General features: G+C 48.0%; 1 protein-coding gene across 1 annotated transcript in view; it reads right to left on the bottom strand.

Annotated features, from left to right (window-relative positions):
- LOC146202741 (alcohol dehydrogenase class-3-like) overlaps positions 1–18,231 on the bottom strand; it is a 75,439-nt gene extending 57,208 nt beyond the window's left edge. The window contains exons 1-3 of the mRNA XM_084585013.1: positions 18,196–18,231; positions 9,073–9,174; positions 8,476–8,617 (exon numbers count right to left, since the gene is read on the bottom strand). Coding sequence (XP_084441139.1) covers positions 8,476–8,617; positions 9,073–9,174; positions 18,196–18,231 — 280 coding nt within the window. The remainder of the gene's footprint in view (positions 1–8,475; positions 8,618–9,072; positions 9,175–18,195) is intronic.
- Between the last annotated feature and the right edge of the window lie 3,484 nt (positions 18,232–21,715).

Genomic DNA, 21,715 nt, shown 5'->3' with positions numbered 1-21,715 from the left:
TTTTACTCTTCTGTGCATGGAGATGGATCCTCTAGCTCTACTCCGTAGCATTTGTCGTGGACGGCCTTGAGCACATCTTCCTTCGTGCCTGGGAATGTGTGTAGCAACCATTCCAGCGACTTCTGCCCCTCTCGCTTGGCCTTGCGGGATGGCCTATAGATTCGCCATGCCTTGGAAGTGCTCAGTGTCCCCTGCAGAGGGTCGCAGAAATTTCCCCACTTGGCTCTCGCCAGTTGTTCGGCGTACTCCGCCGCCTTCTGTGTGATCTCCACGATCTTCAGCCTAAGCTTTTGATTGTGCCTCTGTTTCTTCCATCTTCTTAACAGTCCCCTTCTCGCTTCCCATTGGTGGAGTAGATGGGCGTCTATTTCCGGGACCTCATTTGTGCTTGTCAATTCTTGCGTAAAGCTCTTCTTGTTTTCCCGGAGTGCCTCGCACCAGTTATCAAGATCCTCCATCTCGCCTTTGTCCTCCTCCTGCGCTTCCCTGAACTTGTGCCAGTTAATAATCCTGGCTGCGCAAATTTGACGCCTGATCGTGTACGTGCAAATGATCTACCCAGATCGTTAAGCGTGTTTATCCACTCAACGTCGCCGCAGTTCTTGACCATCGTGAGGTCTGGGGTAGCGTCCTTGCTCACACTGTTGCCCGTTCTCGTGGGCACTCTCGGGTCTCCAAGACGCGTTGCACCTTCCAGCGTAATACTGTCCATCTTTCCATTGCAGCTGAAATCTTCCGGCGGCTATATCGTCCCAAGGTCGTATTTGATGCAATGTTTTAAGACAATTTTTCAAAAAATTCAAATACTTCTGCGGCATCCCCAATAGCAGAAAGCAGCCTATGCATGGAACATCAGTTAACAATGCGAGCTGCAAGTGAACTTGAAACGAAACTAAGTGTAGTTTAACTTCCAAGTCCGTGGCTCTGTTGTTGCAATCAGCGCGTCAATGTTTGCCGCATTTTCATATTGTGGCGTCTCGCACTGTTGCCTCCATAAGAAAGAAGCTAGAGAGAAACAGAGATGACTTTGTTCAAAAGGGTTGGATCGGGGCCTAGTGATGGTAACGAAGTTAGGGCAAGGCTATTATAGGTATGCCCCACTATGGAAGCTTTGCGTGCAAAGTTTACTGTACTGCTGCCAACTTAACAGACTCTTACAAAAACGTCGTCCAAGCAAAACAGTCTACACAAATTGCAGTAGAAGGCATGAAGGCACGTGCACCCGAAGAGATGCACTTTGCTGTATGCACGTATTCAGGAGAGACGGCCGCTTGGTTATTGACGCCAAGTTCGCAGAAAAAAAAGAAAAAAGAAAAAAGCGAATGCGCCCTTTCGCTCGCCGACCCCTGGAGCCAGTCGTGGAAACGTATTGCAAAGTTTCGTCATCGTGCACCTAACGGCAGATCAATGAAAAATTTTCTGCACTGCGTTCGGTGGTCACAAACAACCATGTTGGTAAAACCACCGAAGACAATGGCGCTTCGCAAAGTCGACTGCGTTCAGTGCAGTTAGGTTACACGTCATAGCTGATGCTGCGAAAAAAGCTCAATTAGCGGATTAAAGCCTCGCCGCAGCGAGTACAAATAGCGACTACTCGAGATCCTTTCAGGCTGTGCACTCTTAAATCACCAACTTACAGAAGCAACTGACTACGTTGTGGAATTACTTCGAACTGGAGTTAGATGCCTATGAAAGCCACCAAAACGCGAACGCAACATCCCAAGAAGCAAACGTGAACCACAAGATGACAATATGACGACCCGAACAAGGTTACAGTCGCAGTCACCAAACATCGCCAAGTGGTGGTGACGTGGGGAAGGCGCCAGGTAAGTCCATGCTGATCTGATGGAATGATCTCATTGGTGGTCGGATTGGCTGTAGAATTCCTGCTGGTCTTGTTGCATGGCGGTGTTTTATGACATTGGCAATAGCAGCTACTCGAGGTGGTGTGCGATGGCGGAAAGGCGAGGCCAGTAATATTTGTCCTGAATACGGCGGACAGTGTGAGCACAACAGAGGTGAACAGATTTGGGCTCATTGTGAGAAGCCTGTAGGATTTCCACACGACAGTCACGAGGGTGCAGTTACGGACAAAAAAGGAGGCTAATACAGGTTTGAAAACTCTGGGGTGGAGGAGCAAAACTTGCCTTCCAGGAAGTAGAGGGGCTGTAACTCAGGGTCTGCGAGCTGATACTGCGCGATCGCTGGAGTACATGGTTTCCAAAAAGGCGATTCTCATTGTTTTCCGAAGTGACTTGTTGACGGTGCTTGCAATGAACATAACTTAGGTAAAAGAAAAAAAAAATACCATAATATTGTCCAGCCCGCACCGCCTAAGGCACAACGGGCGCTCGTGATAGTACGCATCGGCGTGCTTGCGTCCAGACTTGTAGATGACGGTGATGTCGAACTCTTAGATGCACTCCATCAAGCACAGCCGCTAGAAGTGGTCTTCAACTAGCAAACCAGCACAGTGCATGGTGATCACTCACAAACTTGAATGGCTGTCCGCACATGTAAGGGCGGTACTTTGGTTTTGCCCAGACGATGGTGAAGCACTCTTTCTCGGCGGTGGAATAGTCTCGACATTCGATAATGAAAGGCGTGCGTAGGCGATTGCGCTGTCTGTCGCTTTTTTGGACGAGGACGGCTCCCCACGCTGCTTGAGCCAGTACGAGTTAGTCCCGGCATTTTCGTCATAGTGCCATTAGGACGGGAGGAGACCGCTGAACTTCCTCCGAGGCTGTTGCTTGCAGCGCTTCCTATTTAAGTGGCACGTCTGTTCTTGTCAGCCGAGTCAAATATTCTCGACAAATCTTCTAATACGCGTACAGTGTGATGAATATGCGCAAAGCTTACTTGTCAGCAGCTGCGGAAACTTTGCGATAACAGCTGTTTTCTGCGGGTCCGGGCGAGCTCCTCGTAGGCGAACTGGAATTTCTATGCTTTCAAGGTTAGCTCTGTTGACTTGATTGTCTCCAGCACTTCTCGTCTTCAAATTTCTAGAAAACGACGTCACCTAAGTATACTAGACTAATCTGCCACTTCAGGCCTGCAAGCACCGTATTCATTACTCGCTGGAACGTCGCCGGTGCAGAACAGACACAAAATGGCGTCACCTTGAACTCGTGGACGTCATTCGGTGTGATTAACGCGGTCTTTTCGCGATGTTTTTTATTGACTTCAGTTTGCCATTGGTCGCTCTTGAGGTTCATTGATGAGTACTCGGCGTTGCAGAATTCTGATGTCATCGGCGCTGGGGAGGATACAGACGTCGTTCTTCGTAAATTATGCTGTTTAAGCGACATTAATGGACGCAGAAATGAAGTGTGGTGTCTTTAAATCTCACCAAAACGGCCGATGCCGCCCGGGAGCTCTTTGATGGCTAGATGATGTCGTCACGAAACATTTCTTCCCCTTTAGCGCAGACGGCTTGACGTTCTCGCAGCTATGCACGACATGAGCTTCGGCGGAGTGGTCGCGCGTGTTCGTCAATAACAATGTGGTGCTTGAGAGTTCGTCACAGATTCGAAAACGACGATAGACACTCGCTGTAGCTTTGGAGAAGAGTGTGCATCTGGTCTTGTCTGCTCCGGGGTAGTCAAAGGTGGGCTGATAGCCTTAGGTGCGTCCTCTGCTGATTGATCGGGGAGGTCGAAGACGTCCTTGACGCCTGTTAGCGCTTTCCGGAAAGCAATCGTCATACCTTTGCTTACTTACCGGCATTCTTCGGTGAATTTCATCATCAGCACTTGAGCGTGTCTATTCCGGAAATAGGCATGTCTCTTGCTATGCCAAGTTCTTGTCCTAAAGCAACCGGATATTTTTCTCGACGACGCCAGCGGCAGTTTTAATGTCTGCAGAACCCATAGGGTCACCGACACCTGATCGGGGCGGTACGCTCAATTCTTCGTCGAAGGCATTTAGAGCACGTACAGGATGCTTCAAAGTTCTCATAGTGATATGGATTTATGTGCACGTAGAAAGCTTAACGAGCTTCGATCGAACGTCGATGATCGCTCGATGTTCACTTGGAACGTCCATACCCAAAATCACATCACAAAAAAAAAAAAAAACTGCTGCAGGACCACGAGTTCACTGGCAGGATACGCCCATTTACTTGGCAGTGAATGTACTTTCTTGGGCTGGGCGGTGAGCGGCCACTGACTTCAGAATATCCAGTGTCCATGTCCACCAAGGCAATGAGCGTGCGACCGTCGATAGCCACTTGAAGGTCGGTTCCTCGTGTCCTCGCATTACATGTTGACCTTGGTGTCCGGCCTCGGTTTCGCCGTGTACTGATGTCCTGGCTGTGGCACGCCATTCTCATTTATTTGGAAAGGGGGGTCAGTTCCACGCCTGTTCGCACCATCGGCGGCGAAGGATCTGAGTTATTTCCTTTCCCAACGGGGCTTCGTCGCCGCGGCCCGATGACACAAAGCGAGTGCTGAAGGGCGATGGAGAGCGGGACAGATATGGCTTAACGAAGCATACTCTCCGCTGAACAAGCAGACATCGATATCTCAAGGTCATTGGCTAGGGCGTGGGACGAAAACCACATAGGCCGATTCGAATGTATGGGCAGTGACGAAGAATGTGGCCGGTACCTCATCGCGATGGAATCATAGTGGGCGGTTGTTTGAAACTTGGACACAAGGAGACCACATGACAACTCGGGCTTCACTGTTGAAATGGGAGAGTGAGGTCTGAATCTATTAATCGGATCCCAAGTAAGACATGTTGCAATCACACAAGCACGTTCGTACGGCTTGGTTAAAGCGAGGATTTATATCTGTGTCGGGTGGTCTTTCACATAATTTCGTATCTGACGAATGTGTGCTAATGGGTATACGTGTTGAATAATAGAGGTATGCAAATAAAAGATCACTGATTAAGGAGTAGCAATGTGAACGTACGCGAACGAGGATCGGGGTGCCGGTAAATAAAATCCATTATAACGCTGTCGTGTATGCATGTAAGCATGGAGGTTAAGTTTTAATTTTCCCCCTTTTTAGGAGTTGAGAGCGTTCTACTTTATTTACCAAAACTGTTTTTTTGTCTTTGTGTGCGCGTGCATAAGTATTATCGGGGACAAAAGTCACTGGACCACACGTCTGGCGAACTAGAAGCAGGAGAAGCAGGACCTTATTTCTCTAGCACACATAAAAGAACTGGAGTCCAACTTTCAATACGACAAAAATGGCCCGAGACTACTGGCCGATACGAACGTTATGCGCTTTGGCGTGCTCCAGACACTTATGTCCCCGATAGTGCACGTGTGCTTAGTAAACTTGTTTTATAAAGCGCTGTTTTTTCCTTGTAGCCAGCCTTAAGTTTATGAAGCACCCCGCATAGAACGCTACCAGCTTTGTAGCATAATGAACCGCGGCAGGCTTTGCTTAGATAGTATTTCACATGAACGGACAGACAGCAGTTTCCAGGTCGAAGCACAGACGCCGATATACATCTTCAAGGGTATACAGCGCACTGACAGCATACCAACAATAAACGCGGAGTTTGTATGTTGCCCTCCGGCTACGCTTCAATAACAGGCGAAGTGTCATCGGGGCGTCAGTATACGCCCAACCGCACTTACAGGGAAGATCGCCTTGTATACCTTTCATAACTGGATGCGCAGCCGAGCGCTTTATCCTCATGAAGAGACCATTGCATGCGGCGACTTGCTTACCACGAGATGTGGGGATATCGTCGCATCAAAGCTCGTGGCAGGACTTTCACAGGAGTCTACAAATGCTGACCTCCTCCGAACAAAAAAAAAAAAAAAAAAAAAAAAGACATCTAGCTATTACGGCATTTATACCTGTCGTCGCGTATATAGCTATGGAAGGCAGTCTGGTCTTGTATACAGTGACGGTACGTGGAAGTCTATTTTGAGAAGGCGGGGGGGGGGGGGGGGGGGGGGACTGTCCTTTTACGTTTTTTTTTTTTTTCATATTGTGTATGTACTTACAAGTATTCGGTCAATCTATGTCCTTTCTCTTATTTCTTTTAGTCGGAAAAAAAAAACGTACAGAACTGAGTCAAAAGTACGACAAAATATTCTGTAGTTTTGTCGTAAACTTCAGAATTTTCTGTAGTCTTTAGTTCTGTAGTATTTCTGTTGTAGGTACAGAAAATATTGATTTTAGTACAGAAATTCCTATTGTTACAACAGGTGAACTGTCAAAAACAGTACAGAAATTCTGTCGGGACAACAGGAAATCATCTTTAGTTTTTTTTCCCCCGAATGAGTGCCTGCAACGAAACCAGCGAGCAAGAATTGCGTTCGGCATGGTACCTGCGCCAGCCTGTTCATATTGTTGAAATCATTGCTGTTTTATGTGAAGACCAAAATGGCGCCTAGCATTTTCTTATTCATGCCTATTTTTGTGTTCTGTGGATGTCATCAAAGTAAAATTGCCTACTACGACATCGTGGTAGTAAAAAGCTTTTTTAAAACACGGAGGCCCTATAAGTTAGGTTGCAGAAAAAAAAAATAAACAAGGCAGAAAGTCGGGAGGGAAAGAGTGCTGAGCCTGCACAAGAATACTTGGAGGGACTGCACTGCATGCACCACCGCGGCGGGTCGGAAAGGGAGTAACCTATGCATTAACAATTATTTCATCTGATGTGAGAGAAATGCATTAATACAGCTTTTGAAGTAATCCATTGCTATTATGTTATTTTCCTTTCCTCATTTATTAACGTAAGACAGATGTGCACGGACTGCAATGGTCGGGTGCGGCTTTTTAATATTTTGTCTGCTGCCATTTATACGCTGTGCTTTCTCACCAGAAGCTGTTTAACTAGGTTCTCGTCGGTATTTTTTTTTTTTCATACTTTTCCTGGTGAAAATATAAGCAGCTGCACTGCAGACTGTCGGTCTGCCTATACGAGCTGGAGCGAAGGGTGGAGTTGTAACGTGCGAAGGGCACGCGCATCAGCACGCAGCAAAGCGCCGCGCCTGTACACGTTCTCAGGAGACAAAACTCAGGTTCACAAAACGTGACATTTTATTGTAAGAGTATCGAGAAATGTGAACTACGGAACACTACGGAAGAGTCACTGGGACTTGCATGTCTGGACATTCCTGCACATGCGGCTCTTCCGCAGCTCGACCATGCGCACTTGTCTTAGTTGCGAAGGAATATTCAGCTTTTTCGTGTTCTCGGAGTTGCACCGGTGGTTGCAATTTATTTTTCGAACGGAAAGTGACTGCTGACTAGCAAAGAATACTACCGAAAAAAAAAAAAAAGATTTCGGAGGACGTTGCCCTTTGCAAAAAACGGTGCGCTATAAAATTTGAAGAAAGTGTATTTTATCTCAAGAGACGCATCGTAATGCGTTACATACAGTTCTGGCAGACAGGTATGCAGCGATGTTTAGCGCTTTTCATTTTCCGCTTCGAGAAATCGGTCGCCGCAAAGGAGAGACACTTGCCATGCAGTCCCACCACAAGCTCTGTCTTCACAGTCGGGCTAAAATAGATAATTAAAGGCTTTGCTTGATTGTCTTGATATACCGACGATGCCCAGGGTGAACGGCACTACATCCACTGTGTGCTTACTATCAAAACCATGACTCGAAAGCAGCTGCGTAGTCCATTCACAGTCAGACGTTCCGGAAACGAGTCTCAGACTTCAGGGAGCGAGAAAAAAAAAAAAAAAAAAAAGAAGATATGACGGTTGCACAGATGGCACTGCTTGCCACGTTTTATGCCTATATCCCTGTAAAAAGCACGCAATACTTCGCGGTCAGTAAACCTAGAGCTCGCTGAAATAAACTTGGAGGCATTGCTTGAACTCAAAGTTTGAGAAAGATGTGTCAACTCGAAGTTCCGTATATACGTCTGTGTGCGAGCAGGGGTTTCCTCAGGAATTGAAATTAAGGCGTTGTCTAAATTTCTAAAAGGGGCGGGGAGAGGGGATATTAAGAAGAATTGTGGTAGTCTTTTTTGTTTTTGTTTTTGTCGCTGATGCGTCTATAGTTCTGTTGATGACTCGGACACTCGTAAGAAAGACTGCGAAGAATTACTTCACCTAACAAAAAGACGAAGGTCGCATTTATGAGTAAAAAAAAATAAGCCTAGAACAAATGTGTCGAGAAACTACGTGGCAGTTTAGGCTACTAGCAATAAACGTTATAAAACATTGCCGTTCAACACCACTCGCGTAACACAGATCTGAAAAATGCTGTAAAACACGCACAAATTTGCATAGGTCAACACAAATCAACACGAATGGAAGTCGTGGTTTCTTCAACCACAAGCCAGATATGGACGATGCGTCAGTTAGCGTGCATGCCCTCTTCCGGCGCTAAAAAAAAAGTCCATTCTAGTGTAAAAAAAAAAAAAAAGTCGTTACGAGTTATGGAGCTGCGTTCAGAAAAGCAAGAGGTGCAAAAATCATTGTGTACGCGGCCTAGGCCAGACGCATCGCGTGTGGTCATGTCTCTGGCGCATTGTGCACAGCGTACCGGGCTTGAAGCGGGTCACTTTTGGTCCTACGCTCTCGACGATGCCGGCACCTTCGTGGCCCAGGATGCAGGGGAAGACCCGATCTGGGTCCAGACCTTCCAGCGTGTTCGAATCGGCGTGGCATGTGCCCGTGTGCAGGATCTGGAAGGTCAGGCAGTTCACACTTCGTTTCCAATACGCATGGCTTTGCGTCAATTGTTACACAGAGTTTGTTTTCGGCGTTTTCTTGTTATTTGCTGCTTAGATGTTACTAAAACGAGCCGTGCGGCAACAACCCCTGTGATACAAACAGGTGCGGTGCATTTCGTGACTATATATGTGGCTACGGATACCCTGCTTCTATACAGTTATCGCTGGCTTTTACCGTGTGTGTGTACCGGTGCGGATAAATTAAAGTAAACGGAGCACGCTATTCGCTACTACATTTTTTCATGCGTTGCATAATTAAAACTGGCAGCCGTGGTATATGCAAACCGGCAGTAGGCGCCAGTGCGCTTTTACATAGGACAATTAAAGGAGCGCGGGCGCGGTCTCAAGCATACTGCGGCGCCACACATTCCATGACGCAGTGTCCCATGCACATGCAGTGGACGCACCTTGACGCGCACTTCTCCCTGCCTGGGCACTCCCACCTCGACAGTCTCGATGCTCAGTGGCTCCGAGGGCTCCCACGCAATGGCCGCCCTGCAGTATATGGGCTGGAAATGGACGCCAAGAACACTTAACGTGCTGCCCTATAGTTTTTCGTAGGTATAGTCAATGCTAGGAATACTATAGTTTAAACCAATGCAGCCCTGTCACTGTAGCCCTGGGGATTGCAGCCCTGTCAAGCTGCGACTGTGCAACGTTTTCTCCACTCTTCTCCCTCCTTTTCTCGCCACTTATTGCTTCTTCTTTTTTTTTTTTTTTTTTTTTGCGAAAATTAAGATGCATTATTGACTAAAGTTTAATGCGACGAAAATGTTTATAATTAAATAATGTACATACCGAGAAAAAAAATGACTGTTAGAAGGTCCCAAGGAGACAATGTAGCTCATTTTTACGAAGCAAAGTTTTCTTAAAAGTAGCTACAACGAACGCCACATTGTCAAAAATGAATAAATACGCCTGGGCTAAGACAGAAGAAGGAAGACCGCAAAGCGGAGGCGGGCTTGATAAGGCGAACGGCTGAACGTCACCTGTTGTTGTTGGCCTCAAATAAAGATGGCACTGCCCCGCGGTATAGTATTGTACACTATACCCGCGTATTTCACTTCTGTTTCTTTGCCTCAAGGAGACGCGCGCGCTAGAGATAAGTATGAAACGAAGATGAGGAATGCACCGCGTCATTGGACCCCGTGAAAAATATGCATCGTCCCGATTGGCCAGCCTAAAAAAATTACGCGGGTAGTAGTCTTTATACGCACAAAATGGACGATTCTACCGGTCGCAAGAGGGTTTGAGGCGGACCACGTGGCCCATCTCAGGGAGCGCGGGTCGTCGGGACTTGTGAACGCCATCAAGAACGAACTGGATTTATTACTCCGTATGTACGGTCCAAAGTATCGGTGCACAATGAGACCTCGTGGGCGAAACCAAACCCGCTCTGGTCTTCGTTCGTGTATCGAGTATCATGGCGTCGGAGGTTACAGCGTTGTGCATTCCGGCGTTGTTGGCTCTAAATCTGCAACCTGACCATGCTCTTCGGTGAACGGTAAAGAAGGTGTGAACATCAGCATGCAGGCTGTCGTCTAGTTCAGCTCCTCCATATGTAGTAACGTGGCGTTCAACATCGTGGTTACTTCGTGGTCGTGAATTGGGCAGAACGGTGACGTGTTCGTGGTTTCCTACACCACCGTATTGTATGCGAAGGTGACGTAGAGTAGCACTTCGTCTCGCGCTTTATGCGCGTAGTCGACGTACACTGAGTACATGTCAGCGAGCGTTTCGTTCTCGCGTTACGTCAGATTGTTCGTTCGTGGGTGGTATGAAATTGTCCTCCTGAGGTTTCTATTACTGTGCAGCGAAATTTGCTGCAGCAGTTTAGCCATATCGAATCTCCGGTGCACCACGAAGTAGAACATTTTGATGGACGAAGAATTCCGCAACTTTCACGGTTGTACCGCTTGACAGAGCTGATGTTTCCACGTATCGTGAGAGGTAGTCTGTATCAACGATGGCTAAAAAGCGGTAATTGTCTCAGCATTTATATGCTAATCTGATCGAAAGCTTGCCTAGATGGTGAATATATTGGCTTCAAGAACCCATTTGGTTTTGTTGATGGCACCTTGAAGCCGACAACCTTAACGCGTTCTGACTTGGTGTAAAAAGCGATGCCATGGCAATACTTTTTTTCTGGATCCTTGCAGCGTACGGGCGATACCTAAGTGTCCAGAATTTGGATCATTATCGGAAAATTTCGGATTTAATCGTCAGGCTCGAATGTGTAACGGTCAGGTATTGCCTACTGCGCACTGGGGGCCGTTGTGCGTGTATTGATGTGACGAAGTTCCAAGTCGGCAGGTTGTTCAGCGAGGCACTCCGCGCTGATGACGTTCAAGATGATGGCCGCCCTCGATCGTCAATCTACAGAGGTGCTAGAGAGGCTGATCGGCGTCCGAGTGCAGGCGACCAGACTTGTTCGTAAGAGTTACGTAATATTTCTGGAGTCGTATACTCTGCCGCAGAACGTAGGCTGACGGGTTCATGAGGTTCGCGAGGTAGCACAGGGCATGGTGGCCACGGATTGCACTGAAATATTTCCCATAAAGACAGGACAAGAATTGTTACTTCGACCACGCAATGGCTAGACATTAATTCTGGGTGGTAGAATAGTTAGATTAAGCTGCGCGCGCGCGCGCGCGCGCACACACACACACACACACACACACACACACACACACACACACACACACACACACACACACACACACACACACACACACACACACACACACACACACACACACACACACACACACACACACACACACACACACACACACACACACACACACACACACACACACACACACACACACACACACACACACACACACACACACACACACACACACACACACACACACACACACACACACACACACACACACACACACACACACACACACACACACACACACACACACACACACACACACACACACACACACACACACACACACACACACACACACACACACACACACACACACACACACACACACACACACACACACACACACACACACACACACACACACACACACACACACACACACACACACACACACACACACACACACACACACACACACACACACACACACACACACACACACACACACACACACACACACACACACACACACACACACACACACACACACACACACACACACACACACACACACACACACACACACACACACACACACACACACACACACACACACACACACACACACACACACACACACACACACACACACACACACACACACACACACACACACACACACACACACACACACACACACACACACACACAAAAAAAAAAAAAAAAAACGACTGGCAGCCTTGGATTTCAGCCTGGACGGCATCCATGCCTATCAACGTATGCGCTAATTGCGTCAGTATGAAATTTTGTTTCAGCATTTTCGTCAAAGTGAGCCAGAACGGAAAGTAATTTTAGCCGGTGTAGATCTTCAAATGCTTTTTGCTAGCGGTGCATCCCATGTGAGAGGCATCTATCTTCGTGTCAGACGTCAATGACTCGGTGATTCAAGCGAAAAAAAAAAAATTTTTTTTTGAAACGCCACTGCACGTAACCCAGAAAAAAAAAGATCGTCGGGCTGTTTTCTGGCCTTGCGGCGGAGGGAAGCTGGCAACAGGTGTTCTTTGTTCTGAATCAGGCCGAACATCCATGTGATTTACGACGTGTCCGAAGACCCTGAGCTTGGTGTAACCAAAGTGGTATCTATCGTTTTTAGCTAAGCCCAGAAGATCTCATGGTTTGAAAGACTGTCGAAGCGCCGAAGGTGCACCTTGAACTTAGGAGTGAAGACACAATGTCGAGGTACACAAGGCATGCCTGCCAGATGAAGACTGCAAAGACTGCATCCACAAGTCTTTGGAAGGTTGCCGATTCGTCGAGAAGATCACTGTCTTAAATTGAGGAGCGATGACTGTGTCATTTTGCGTTAATAAATCCATACCAAGGATGACGTCGCGGGAACACTGGTCGAGTATGACGAAGGTTGCCAGGCACGTTTCTTTTTGGACCTTTACCATTGACGTGCATGTGCTAGTTGGCGCGATCAAGTTGCGGGCCTGTCCAGGGCATAGTCACCTTTTTCAGAATTGGCACTGGTACCCACGAGCCATGTAGGTCGGTTCCGTCGACTGAAATGTTCAGGTCGGCAGTTGCATCTGTTGTGATGCAGCAGGTACGTCGCGGGGTCTGGTCCACGTTGCGGTGAGGAAATAACTGGTTTCGTTTCGTCGGAGGACTAGGCGTCGAGGTAGCCTTTCAGGTCGGGAGTGTCGGGGCTCGGGGTGGCGTGGAAGTGTGGGGTCATCTGTTGCAGGAGGAGGCGGGGGGGGGGGGGGGGGGGGGTCGTGCACCTGGAACATTTCGCCAACGAGCAACCTCCTTCCGAAAGGTTTCCGCTTGGTCTCCTCGACGGGGACTAGGCGACCATTCCCGCTTCAGGATGGCTATGTACACCCAGGGAGGAGAAATGACAGAGGAACTGCGACCGGGAATAGGGGTATGGCACTCCGGATTGTTTGGCCAGGTAATTGTCAATTCCAGGGGCAGCTGACCACTATGCGGATCGTGGCACATCGGCACTAAATTCCGGCAGAGCCTGCGCCCTCTAAAGGCAGTTGCGGTACACGTGACCAGCCTCGCCACAGTAGTTGCCGTTTTTGCGTGGGCGCACCTCAGGAAGTGCAGCGGTGACGTAGAGGTAGAACATTCGCATCGCGTGCGAGAGGACCGTGGTTCGAACCCCGTGCCGCGCAATTCTACACCGGATTAAAAAAATTGAGCACTGCAGAATCTGCATTGGAGTAATGCTAATGCACGGATGTTGCCTAATTCACTTCTTGTTGATCCATTTGTCTTTGGTACTTTCAAATTGTTCGCCAATCTCTTCATATGCCATTTTTCGGCTCTACTTCCGGTTGCGTGACATCATATCATTTACGTCACATTAATTCACTTCTTGTTTACCCATTTTAGTCTTTGGTACTTTCAAATTGCGCGCCAATCCTTTCCTATGCCATTTTTCGGCTCTACTTCCGTTTGCGACGTCACACCCTAGACGTCACCTTAACTGACTGATTTTATTAACTATTTCAGTATTTGATACATTCAAATGTGGCGCCAAGCCATTAGCTAATGAGACCATTTTCGCCTTTACTTTTAATTTTTTGCCTCTAATTAGCTACCTAATTAACTTATTTTGCTAATTACTTTTTCGGACACAACATAACGTCTCCCTCTACCGATTGACAATTAACCTGTATCACTTCTTGATTACTCACAACTGCTGCGGACACGATTTTGCGGACACGTTCTGTGGACGCTCTTCGAGGGTGTTGTGGACCCCTATAGTGACAGAAGCCTCGCAGTGAACGTGTTTCTGGGGAGACCGAGAGCCGCTTTGTAAGCCTGCCTTGTCAGGCAATTCAATTTTTCACTATCAGCATTTCTGAGGTCCAGGTAGGGGGTGACATACACGAGCCGACTGAGGACAAAAGCCTGAACCAGCCGACATGCGTTGTGCTCTCCCATACCTTGTCGCCTAGTCGCCACGCGCTTAATTAGCCGTATGGTCTGCTGGATCGAGGTCGACAACCTTTCCAGCGTTACCTTCGCTCAGCCGAGAACAGGCCACCACGTGGCGGCGCCTGCAAACGCGGTCGCACCCAAATCCCTGGACGTATGCCAAAATCTTTCCCGACATGGTAAACCCGTACTTCCAATTGTGCGGCGCGCCTGTCACCTTAGACCATATAATCGGTGACTGCGCGGAGGATCCGCCTCCGGCAGATCTAGTACCATCTCCCTCGCTGGAACACTGGGAAGCTGTTCTCGCCAGCCGAGACCCAGACGTCCAGTCCCGGGCCTCGGCAAGAGCGCAAGAGGTCGCTGACAGACTTAAATTGCCAGCCACTTGGAGCAGATGAAAGCGACTCAAGGCAAAAATCATCTAAATCGCTGGCAAATAAAGTTTTCTCTCTCTTCTGCGGACGCGTTCTGCGGACGCGGTCTATACGGAAAGAATTCTGAGAACATAGCGCATCAATGTTAAAAATCCGCGCGTCGATGGATTTGCATAAACAGGTTTGGGGTGCGACCTGATGCCGGTGAACATCTCTGGAAACGCACTCCCACACTAGAAACGGATTTGGCCGCAACCTCTTATGAACACTTTAATAGGTTTTAAGCAAGGAGACACGATCTCCTAAATACTATTCACAGCTTGCTTGGAGGAAGTATTGAGAGTCTTTAAATGGGAGCAGTTAAGGATAAGGGTTGAGATTCGCTGATGACATTGTCGTGTTAAGTAGCTTGGGCGACTAATTACAAATAATTATTGATAGCCTAGACAGGAAAAGAAGAAAAGTGGGCCTTAAAATTAATGTGCAGAAGACTGTGATAACACTGAACAGTCTCCTAAAGGAACAGCAGTTTACAATAGGTAGCGAAGCACTGAAAGTACTAGGCGAATATGTCTACTTAGGACAGGTAGTAACTGTGGATCGGGACCACGAAAGGGAATAACTGGGAAAATAAGATTGACAAGAAGAGCATTTGGCAAATACTCGCAGATTATGACTAGCATCTTATTGGAGTCTCTCAGGAAAGTATCATCAGTTGCATCTTACTGGTACTCACCTTACGGCACTGAAACGTGAATACTTAAGGAAAGGGGTTCTTTCTACTGAGGTTGGGGACAACGCAGAGAGCTATTGAACGGAAAATGGCAGGTGTAACGTTAAAGAGAGGGTCAGAGAAATAACTCGAGTTAATTGCATTCTTGTCGAAATCAAGAATGAATGGGGATGAGCAGGACATGCAGTGCTTAGAGAGGATAACCGATGGTCGCTAAGGGTGACAAATATATTCGGAGGGAAAGGAAAGCGCAGCAGGGGTCGGCAAAAATTAGGTGGGAGGACGAGGATCGGAACTTTGCAGGAGTCAAATGGATGCAGTTAACACAGGATCGGGTTAATTGGAGGAATGTGGAAGAGGCCTTCGTCCTGCAGTGGGTATAGCCCAGCTGATGATGGTGATGATGATGATGATGACCTGATGAGGTCGAGCTAGGGTTGTTGGCGGATGTAGGCAGTGGCCTTCTGGCGGTCACTTGGGGGGTGGGTCGGCACGACGAACGGATGTGCCGTTATGTCACGTCCTGTGGCGGTCTTGATTAGAGAAGTTCGGGTTACGTGAGCGTCTGTTGGACCTTGACCTGGAGCTTCTGAAGCTCCTCGCACGCAAAGACTCGCATGGCCTCATGGAGCAAGTCAGTGCTACCAGTATCTACGATAGTGGTAGCTATCAGGAAGGACGGACGCTCATACTGCTTGGTTAGCATCACGGGCATCTCTATGGTAGTGACCTTGGACACAAATTTGCGATCATTCTTTATATGCGGAAACCTGGAAGGGGGGGCTTCGTACCACGCCGACGAAGGTCTGCTCTTTGATGTCTGTCATAAAATATAATGAGTTTATTTTTTTCTTCCGGCATGCTGGAATCAGCCCGGCGGAATAGTGTCGTCATGGCCTTGAAGTAAACAAGGACGCTCACGTTGGGGGCTTGAACTCGTTGAACAGGAGCAGCAGCTCGTTCTTTTTGAAGCGCGGTGGTGAAAGCTTTCAAGAACTGAAGTTTGAAGGAACTTCCCGTTGTTATTGTGGTCTCGCGGTTTTCGAACCATATGCGAGCTGCACCTCCCAAAACAGAAAAACAAGTGTTGGAGCTTCAAGTTGTCCGCCCACCTGTTGCGTTCAAATTAGTCAAGCCAGTCCTCCGGAATTTTGTCCGGGAAGCCTTTTGGAAGGTCGGTATATCCCACGGCTGCTGCAAACGATGGACGGTAAAGTGATAGCAGTCTGCATGTTTATGGAGGTTACATGGTTGTTGGAGGCGGTGATGGAGTCCTCACGGCAGGGTTAAACTGCACAAGCTGTCGCTGGTTATTTCGCGCTGAATGATGCACAACAGATTCACACCCATTAGACGTAGCAAACTGGAATTATACTGGGCATAACCCGCTATGTTGTGCACCGAACAGAGCATGCTAAAAATGATCCCGCGTGGCTCAACCTCCCCCGTGTTTGATGTTTCCAAGATCATTGAGCTCCTTCAGACCTCCTCGTTGCGCATGGTCCACTGAACAGGGCTCCTTCCAAGCGTGATGTGCTGCTTCCCACGTTCAGATTACATTTTCACGGCGCGATCTCATCGTGTTAGCAGTCCCATCAGATCCGCTTGATTTGTGCGTTTGGTACTATTGATGTGCATATTAGAATAAATGGGTTCTTTATCCTGCTCTCGGAGGTGAGGCTGTGAGCTGATGCATTCTTGCCACAGCCCCCTCCCTCCCATTCCAGCGCTGTGCTGCAACCACGTGGAACGTATTACCGGCGTGCGCTTCGACGCACCGTGGCGCGGCGTTGCATTATGAGTCATGTTGGCTACCTGTCAGGAAATATGGCGATGCCCTTCCAAGCGGCGCTTCTCCGCTCACCGACCACTAATGAAGCTGCTATATTCCGCTCACCTTTCTATTTTGAGTAGTGAAATGGGGATCTAAATCTCCCCCGTTTTTAATGCTTCTTCTTCGGGTTTCGTCACCTCTTGAATAATGGATTGGCCCCCGCGGCGTTACGCCCAGATCTGGAATGGCTAGACTCCGCAGACGCGCGGGGGCCGCCAGGCGTCGTATTGTTCACTACGATGCCAAACATGCTCTGGCTACGTCTCAGGCCGACAAAAGGGTATATATATGCTCCTCGTGGTTGCTTCTCAGTGAAGCATAATCAGCCTGGTAGCTTCGTCGACGGTTTATCGACACGAGTGTATAAGAACAAAAAGCGTCGCAGTCATGCGTGGGAAAAAAATCGAATGTAGACTGCAAGCGGTTACGGGAGGATTCTGTGTAGTTGGCGCCATGGGCAGCTATGCGTTTCTGTTGACTACCGCCGTATGTAACAAGCGAAATGGTTGAGGAACTCCAGGCTTTGAGGAGAGCAGGAGGATGCGTTTGTGATGTCTTGCCTTTTTTTTTTTCTTCTATGTGTGTACACTGATTTTTTGCTAGAAACGGATTCGTTACACAGGTAGGTGTTCATTACTGGAGACCACAGAAACTAAGCCCGTCGTCAAGATGATTCATATGTGCGTCATAATAGAAAAGTGTTAGAGCCTTCACAAGCTGCACTGTGCGGCTTTTACCTCTACCTCCCCAGTCGGCTTGCAGTGGGGGATAAACTATCTCTTCCTGACTACCCCCTGACTATACCTTGGGGTGGAGAAATGAAAGCGGCATTCAGGGCGCCTCTTCACTCTGTGCGAACGCTCACGAATTCCCGGTCAACTCAACAACGTACCCATCAACCAGCAGGTGGATGAGACAGTTGTCGACAACTGCATGCATAGTACGACGCTGACGCTGTTTCTCCAGAGCGTAGAATGAAATGGACGTGCCCGTTCTCACCATGCCTTGCGTTGCGTCAATCGGGTCCATAGACATGGCTATGCAGTAGTGGTGGTGGCCGCTCTGTCCAGGAAAATGGTGCGCCAAGCAACGGTAGTAGCTTCGTCTTCTTTTTTGTCTGGTGCAACACGGTCTGTCAGAGGATACAATTTTGATGATGATGATAATGATGATGAAAACGTTTATTGAAAGCCACATTGTCTTAGATTAAGGGAAGGCTGATCGGGTCCCTAGTCTGGGACACCGTTGGTAAAAGCCGCTGCCCGTGCTCCTTCGAAGAGGGCTCGTTGTTCCTCGAGGTCCGAGCTGGACAGGGCCGCCTCCCAGCCTTCCCTCGTTGGCTGATTTATTATGCCAATACTGGTATTTTGTTGACAAGCCCATACCATATGATATAAGTTTGCCTTCTGGCCACAAAATCTGCACTGCGTCGAAAAGGACTCGGGCTCAATGGCGTGAAGTGTTGCTGGATTATTAAATGACATAGTTTGTAACCTTCGAAGGTGACATTCTTCTGATTTACTAAGACCCCTAGCGGGTTTCGGGAATGTCTGTCTTTCAAGGCGCAAATGCTGTAATATCTCTGAATATGTTGTTAACGGAGAGGGGGAGCCTAAATCAGCAAGGGAGGACCTAGAAAGATTCCGGGGAAGAAAAGCTCGGGCCGAAGCGTATGCGTGCTCGTTTCCTTCAACCCCCTGGATACAATTTTGAGAAAACAGCGGATGCAAAGTATGGAGGCGTGCGAATGACTTTTGAACACTACGCCAAACAGGTGTTTCTCATCAGCATATTATAGTTTCGACGCGTTTACAATGCGTTTTCTGCACACTATGCAGCTACAAGCATGCATAAAGATGCTTCGTGAGCGCGTAAGCGAAGTTATTTTCAAATTTCTCTTCCCCGGAGGAGCATCGAGAACTCGGAAGGCATACGATAACATTCCGTGAAGACAAGCTTTACTTGGCCCAGTGAACGCACAAGCAACCGACGTGTAAGCTTGGGATGCAGCTCGGATGAACCAGACAAACACTATAAGGCAAAGAAGGGCTTCTTTTTTTTTTTTTTTTTGCACCTAAAACGGGTGGCGCAGGCTTGTCTGTAGCACGCCAGTTAGTGAGGGCGGTTCTGCAGCCACGTATTGTTTATCAAGCCCAGTTCCAGCATCTTACAAGAGCACAATGGGATCGCCTTGAAGCCGTAAATCGAGAAGCTATGAGGACCATAACATGCCTTCCACGACTCACACCGGTCGTAGCGTTACAGGAGAATGCGCAGCTCAACGCCATCGATGAACTGGTGCAGCAGCGCCGTGATGCTCGCGGACTCAAGGCCACTTTGTCACATTCCACGCAAGCACTGAGGGCGTATGCAACGTCACACATTATTCTTCAGCCACCTGCGCCAGTTCTCCCTCCCTGGAAATTTATACAGTTAGGAGACAACAAGCCAACTGACATCCGCAGACCGACGTCTGCCAACTCGGCATCGTTGCTTCGCCAGAAATTTGAAGAGCAAGATACTCACCTGCCTCAAGATTCCATAGTAGTGTACGTAGATGGAAGCCTGCAAGGCTGTGAAGCCAAAACGGCAATTTACTGTCTACGGAGACCTGACAGCTGATCAGACAACTGCGTTTCAGCTTTCGGAACCACTAACATCTTTCTGCGCTGAGCTCGTGGCAGTTCAGGAGGCACTCTGCTCCGTGGCTTCCATAACCATGCTCCCTACAGCACACGTTGTCATCCGCACTGACGCACTTCAAGCAGTACGTCTGCTCCGACGTGTCAGCCGCTGCCCTAAAATTTGCCAAGACATCCACCAGCTTGCGGCGCGCATCCCACAATCAATACGCATTGAGTGGGTCCCACGGGATCTGCTGCCTTCCCAAAGTCAAGCTGATTTAGGAACCCGCCTCGTGAACCAAGACGCATCAATCCCACGGCTCCTTGAAGTGGACGACGCTACCCTTCTTTTGTCAAGAAAGGAGCACCTCCGGCGCCGCACACGTGCACTTATCCCTCCGTGTGCGATATCCCTTCCCCGCGGTCTCACCCGTGCAGAGGAGGTTGCGCTAGGAGGATCCGGGTCGGTATTTCCCTTACACCAGCTGTCACTGGGACGTGGTCACACAACAGTTATATCCTCGCCCAGGATGCCCGATCTGTAAACAAGAAGATGCCGAGGCCGACATCCACCACTTGCTGTGGGACTGCTCAGCACTCAAACCAACACGAATCCGGCACCTGAGCATAGTTGGCCTTTCAGCAACCAATCCTGCCTCATACGTCACTTGGATGCAGGGACCTCATCATCGCTCACTTCTGGACTTCATAAAATCAGCCAACCTTTTTCCATTCATTTAATCATTCATTCATCCTTCATCTCATATCCTACTGATGCCCTGAGGCAATAAATATCGACTAAAAAGAAAAAAAGAGAAGGGCAGTTTGTGTGGCTGAATCGGTTTAATACGAACTGACATGTCTATTTCGCACCGAATGTGGCTATTGTGCTCTATACGCTCGGATCAATATTCGAAAGCTTCAGATATTCGTCCAAGTTTAAAATTAAGGGTTTGTATGGGGCATGGCCATACACGAAGATGTCCCTTATTTTAGGTGGGAGTAATTAAAAAAACAAACATGCAATGACAAAATCATGAACTATAAAATTATTAAGCAGCAAAAAAAAAAAAAACATGCAATGACGAAATCATGAACAATAAAATTATTAAGCAGCAAAAAAAAAAAAAAACATGCAATGACGAAATCATGAACAATAAAATTATTAAGCAGCAAAAAATAAAAAATAAAAACAACCCAAAATGCGGGAAAGAACTACCCAGTACAAAATGTAGGGGGCCAGCAGGAAGGGTGTAGCTAAAACCCCTTGATGTTTTGAAAGTAGCGACACTCTCCTCCTTCGCGGCGCATTCCTCCTCGTTTCTCCTCGCCCGCCAGCCGCCCGCGCTGCACACGGCACTCTTTTTCACCCAAGCGCCCGCCGGCCAGCCGCGCCTTTGAACGCTGGCGTGCTTTTTAAGCACCGTTTACAGCTTCGGTAGTGAAAGTAATTCTCATAAACGGTTACCCAAGCGATTAGAATGCTGAGAAAAAATTCTGTGCATTTTTTTCTTTTTTTAAGGCACTTAATTTCTACATATTTCCCAGAAGAAAACATTCTTCTGCGGGTGTCACTTACGAAAACCGTCTCTGAAAGGAGATGTGATGTTTTGCGGCGTGTAATCAACTAAGTAGTGTTCCAGGCATAAGTTAATGCGGATTAAGCTTATCAGTGCAAGACATCTAACGTTTGCTAGTGTTTATGGCGGCGTACAATAAATTAGTTGTAAGTGCTGTGCAAGACGATGTGTTTAGTTTCCTGATGTGAAAGCAGGTGCATGCAGTGAGATGTGCGGCGCAGAAGTGATGGACTTAAAAAAACTTACAAAACTGACAGTTTAAAACACAACACAAAAAGCAAGCACAATTGTACAAAAGCAATATCACGCTATGAA

This window comes from Amblyomma maculatum, chromosome 1 (genome assembly GCF_055883805.1).
Source record: "Amblyomma maculatum isolate TAMU_Amacu chromosome 1, ASM5588380v1, whole genome shotgun sequence".
NCBI classification, from domain to species: domain Eukaryota; kingdom Metazoa; phylum Arthropoda; class Arachnida; order Ixodida; family Ixodidae; genus Amblyomma; species Amblyomma maculatum.
This window is presented reverse-complemented; position numbering and strand designations above follow the sequence as displayed.